Source organism: Lepisma saccharinum, unplaced genomic scaffold (assembly GCF_977018435.1).
Source record: "Lepisma saccharinum unplaced genomic scaffold, izLepSacc3.1 HAP1_SCAFFOLD_1186, whole genome shotgun sequence".
Taxonomy (NCBI): Eukaryota; Metazoa; Arthropoda; class Insecta; order Zygentoma; family Lepismatidae; genus Lepisma; species Lepisma saccharinum.
The window spans coordinates 21052-26425 of NW_028143823.1; the positions used below are offsets into that span (position 1 = coordinate 21052).

A 5374-nucleotide genomic window follows, 5' to 3' on the forward strand; every position below is an offset into this window, starting at 1 on the left:
TGTTTCTGCATGAAGTACACTTAGTACAATTATTACAGCATGCAGAGTATGAATAGTACAATAATACTGCAAATAGAAGTACAATTTAAAGTGCTATAAATTAAGCAGAATACCAACACTATAAAAATTATATTTTAAGAAGTGATGTTATGTAATGTAGTTATAGTATAAAATATAATATTCGAACTCTCCTCCGCTACAGAAATCCATTGACAATCTAAGATTTAACACTTTATGAACAGTTTCATATATGCCCCCTTAAATGTAATACGCAACCCTCCCAACAAAATTTCCGTACCAATTTTAAGACAAACTGTTTATGTTGAAGAGTGGATGTCGTCTCCTCCAAAACAAATATTTCCCAGTCACCAGAAATTTCGCAACCGTCTAGATAATAGTCTACAAATTGCTTCTGTAGAGCAGCAATGGTAACTTGTGTCAATGCCATATTGTTCACATCAAATTTTCATCATAAAAATCCAGGGGTCCCGGGTTCGAATTCCGTTCGCGCATGGTTGTTTGTGAATGTAAATGTCCATTCATCAATTTCATCATTTCATCACTCATCCCAATCTTCGCAAATTAGCCAAGAGGCACAAAACGCGAAGTAAAATAAAATCAATCAATCAATCAATCATAATAAAAATCTCCCCCCCCGCCCAATTGGTTGGACGCAATGGGCGTCCACATATCCCACCTGTGAGCACCACTGCCCTTAAGTACCTTCTTTTCCTCATCTAATGGATTAAATATGGTACATTTAAGGTGTAAAAATTTTAGATATATTTTAGAAAAATATATAAATGTTGAACTTTATGTTATTTGAAAGGGCGTAGTCTGCGCCATAGTCGCCCCCTGTGGGCACCCCTGCTCACAAATACACTGAAATGTAGATTTTCTCTTAAATGCAGTATCCTAATACAAGTGTTAAAAACGAAACACCAATATAAGTAAATTAAGCTTTAATCTCACACACAGTCATCCAGTACATGACATTTCTCTTGCTGGCCACAGAATAATAATCCCGCAAAATAATACACAGAATATTCACCTCAAAAAACATCCACAGAATACTCATATCAAGCAAATACACAGATTACTGCTTTTCTATTTCTAACATTCTCCCACCTAGAGTCACGCAAAGACAATTAGTGACTCTACACAATCAATAATGTTCATAACATGAGTTTTGTACCAACAAACTCAGCTTCTGTGGAGGCTTCACTCATCTTCCCAGTCGAGTGGTGATGACTCTCGGAGCACTTTCCTTTTCAGGTACTGTCTTTTCCTCAGTGTTCTTCATTTTGGGCACTTCGGGCAACTCACTTGACTGAATTTCCAAGGGAAAAACCCGCTGTAGTGGTCTCATCATAATTCCCGTTGCAGTCCTCAGCCTTACGAGACGTACTTCACCATCATGTCCAGGTATCAGCTCCACAATGCGTGCTAAAGGCCAGTCCAGACGTTTAGAATTGTCATTACCTACAAGAACCACTTCCCCAACCTTCACTTCTCTGCAAGAACTTTTAGCATTCCAATGCTGCACTAACTGACCAAAATATTCACTGCGAAATCTACTTCTTAGTGTCTCACGAATTCTTTGACAATACTTCCACCGTTTATGTAGATTTACCTTCTGTATCTCATCGAGGTCAGGCACGCCTACTTCTCTGACCTGTTGCAGAAACATGGAGGGCGTCAAGGACTCAAGGTCTGAATTATCTTCTGATATGTAGGTTAGTGGTCGAGCATTCATGACAGCTTCACAATCACATAACACCGTACTAAATTCCTCGTAGGTCAGTGAAGCTTTCCCTAAAATCTTTCTCAATAGTTGCTTCATGAGTCTGATCAAACGCTCCCACCATCCACCCCACCAGGCAGCTGTGGGTGGATTGAATCGCCACTCAATGCGCTTGATTGTTGCAAAAGCAACTACATCTTCCCATTCTAGCTTGCTCACAAATTTTCAGTGCCTACAAAGTTCGTCCCATTGTCACTGTAAACAACTAGTGGTCTACCTCGTCGAGCAATGAATCTTCGAAATGACTGAATAAAATCTCCAGATGATAAGCCAGAAGTTAACTCTAAATGTACAGCTCTATAAACAGCACAAGTAAATATGCAAATCCAAGCCTTTTCTCCACTTTGAAGTATAACAGGTCCAGCTAGATCCACTCCTGTTAATTCAAATATTGCTGCATCTCTGACTCGATGTTCAGGTAAAGACACCGGCATTACTTCCAGTCTCTTAGCATTATGTCTCCGACAAATCACACAACCCTTCACCACAGAACGAATAGTTTTTCTGCCTTTCAATATCCAAAACTGTTCTCTAAGAATACTCATCAGACCTTGTACACCTGCATGACAAGCTTCAATATGTTTAGAATAAATAAGCCTCTTCACAATTGGATGTGAGCTTGGCAAGATAGCCGGACACCGAAATGTTTCTTTATCCGTAAGCTCTAGGATTTTAGTTTTCAGTCTTATGATTTGTTCCTTGTCTTCAAATGGACACAAAGATTTCAGCTTCTTGTCTTCCAAACTGACAGAAGAATCTCTTTGTACAAGTCGAATAACTACCTTTTCAGCAGCATTTACTTCTTCTATTGACAATTCTGCTGTCCTATGGTTCTTTGGATGACGACAATTGAAAATAAATCTTCTGATCCACCCTATCAGTCGAACAATCTGTTCATATCTGGAAAATCTGTGATAGTACCAGTCATCCCTTTCTTCAATATTGGCTAAACTAGATACAATTGTCTTCTTCTTCTCTTGGGCAATAATTTCTTCTTGACATGTATACCTTTGTTCAGGCCATTTGCTCTTAGTTTCTTTTAACCACAATGGACCTTCCCACCATTTTGATTCCATTAACCGTTTGGGTGAACACCCCCTCGAAGGAAGATCAGCACAGTTCATCATACCCGGTACATAATTCCAAGATTCTCTCTTGCTCATCGTTTTTATTTCACGCACACGATTTCCTACAAAGGTGTTCCACGGATCATTGCGTCTAATCCATGCAAGAACTGTAGTCGAATCTGTCCAAAAATTAATTGGTATGTCCCCAATGTCCAATGATTCGGTTACTGAAGCTGCTAATCTCACTCCAATAAGAGCTGCCATCAATTCCAAGCGGGGTATGGTTAACTTCTTTATCGGAGCTACCCTTGATTTAGCTTGTACTAATTGCACCTTGACTTGTCCCTTAGCAATGGTTCTCAAGAATACTACAGCTGCATATGCCTTTTCACTAGCATCACAGAACACATGCAAACTCCAATCTTCCGAGCCTTCAGCAATCCACCTAGGAAATACAAGCCCTTTCAAATAATGTAATTCTTCAACCCACTGTCTGAATTTTCTTCCCATTTCTTCGGGCACTTCTTCATCCCAACTCAATTTTAACAACCATGTTTCTTGAAGAAGGATCTTTGGATACAATGTCACTGGAGAGGTAATTCCAATAGGGTCAAATATTCTGTTGGCAGTTGACAAAATAACTCTTTTGGAGACAACTTAAAACTTCATTCCTTGGAAACATTCCGGTCTCAATTCCAAATTATCTGTTCTTGTTTCCCATACCAAGCCTAATACAGATATTCTGTTATCTTCCGACAAGTTTCCTAGTGAGGTATACTCCCACCCTCGCAGTTCAAATTTAGCATCTGCCATCAAATGATTAGCTTCTTCAATAAACTGGTGGAGTTCCTCTTCATTGTTCACACTAGTAACACAATTATCTACGTAAAAGCTCTGCAACAGCTGTGCAATGATATCCTTGGAATAGCTGCAGCTCTCTTCATTACATTTTTTCAGAGCTTGATTCAGATGGTGTTCAATTACTGCACACAATAAAAATGGGCTACAACTTACACCAAAAACAACTCGCTTGTGACGATAAACCTTTATGTCACCTTTCTCATCTACCCAAAGAAATCTCAAAAAATTACGGTCGCTTTTACATAAACTAATCTGCAGAAAAGCCTTTCTTATATCTGAGACAACTCCCAATTTGCGTAACCGAAAACGTGTCAGAATTGAAGGAATTATTTCAATCAAATTAATGCCTTTCTCTAAACACTGGTTCAACGAGTGATACCCCTTTTCTCTTGCAGAAGCATCAAACACAGGGCGTATCCTGGTGGTCTCGCTGTTCAATTTTACAACATGTCTATGAGGTAAATAGTGTCCCTTGGTGTCTCTCTCTTCAGATGAAACCTCCTCGACGATGCCTTCTTCTAGCCACTCATTGAAAACCTGACAATATTCTTCATAACAGTCATCTTTCTTCAGTTTTTCAACAAGTATATCCAGTCTTCTTTTACACATTTCTAAATTACTAGGTAGATGTGGGTGTCCCTCCACCCATGGCATTTTTACCTCATACCTTCCTTCTTCGTCAATCGTCAGAGTTCGTTCAAAATAATCCATCACTGCCTCTTGAGCTTCAATTTTGGACTTATTTTCTCCAGGATCAGTAATACCAAGAACATCTAATTTCCACAAGTCTGCAACCGAGGCTTCCTTACAGAACATTGAAGCTGCAATCATTGATGAAACTCTATGACTTTCATGTGCAGTAACTTTGCCCATTAGTATCCAACCAAGCAGTGTTTCCATTGCTACCAATCCACATTTTAGAGCAAACTTCTTGCCAGTGAAAATTTTACCAGCTATATCAGCACCAATTAAAACTTCCACTGGACCATTTTCTCTATCGGAAATTTCTACACCTATCCGTTTCAACTCTGCTAACCAAGGACCTTCAGTAACAGATGTTACACTGTCACAAATATTAGGCTGATCCATGGCTTCAAAATTGCAAGCATAATCACCTCTGATGCTAGTCAGTCTGACACGATAGCAAATATGTGCAGAAAGAATGCCACCAAAAAGTGCATGTGTGACATTTTCCCTTTTTACCACCTCATAATTCATTTCCTTTGCTGTAGATGTACAAATGTAGGATCGTTGCGAACCAGTATCAATGATTGCTCTTACATATTTTTCAGCACTTTGTACTCTTATTTTTACAACTTATGTTTGCAGAAACGTTTCAACATGTTCATTATTCGTCAAAGAATTTTCAACAACAGTCTGTGACTTAGTCTGCTTCCCTGGAAAGTCTGTTCCCTGCTTAGTCCTTTGACCAGAGCACATCACTTCAACATGCTGCCCCTTGCAAATCCTGCATTTTAATTTTACCCTACAGTTTCGACTAAGGTGGCCCTTTTTCAAACATCTGTAACACAACCCCTTTTCCCTAAGCATCTTAGCTTTTTCCGCAAAGGACCAACTGCTTGCCTTCACACACTCCTCACTAACATGCGAATCAGCACAAAATAAACACGTTGAAGAATCC

At 39.3% G+C, this 5374-nt stretch overlaps 3 protein-coding genes across 3 annotated transcripts; all 3 read right to left on the reverse strand.

The window, feature by feature from the left end:
* Positions 1 to 1225: 1225 nt before the first annotated feature.
* LOC145983532 (uncharacterized) lies at positions 1226 to 1843 on the reverse strand. Its single transcript, XM_083116608.1, has one exon. The coding sequence runs from the start codon at positions 1841 to 1843 to the stop codon at positions 1226 to 1228; it is 618 nt and encodes a 205-aa protein (XP_082972734.1).
* A 116-nt stretch (positions 1844 to 1959) lies between these two features.
* Positions 1960 to 3381, reverse strand: LOC145983533 (uncharacterized). Its single transcript, XM_083116609.1, has one exon. The coding sequence runs from the start codon at positions 3379 to 3381 to the stop codon at positions 1960 to 1962; it is 1422 nt and encodes a 473-aa protein (XP_082972735.1).
* Positions 3382 to 3528: 147 nt separating this feature from the next.
* Positions 3529 to 4950, reverse strand: LOC145983534 (uncharacterized). The gene has a single exon (XM_083116611.1). The coding sequence runs from the start codon at positions 4948 to 4950 to the stop codon at positions 3529 to 3531; it is 1422 nt and encodes a 473-aa protein (XP_082972737.1).
* Positions 4951 to 5374: the final 424 nt, after the last annotated feature.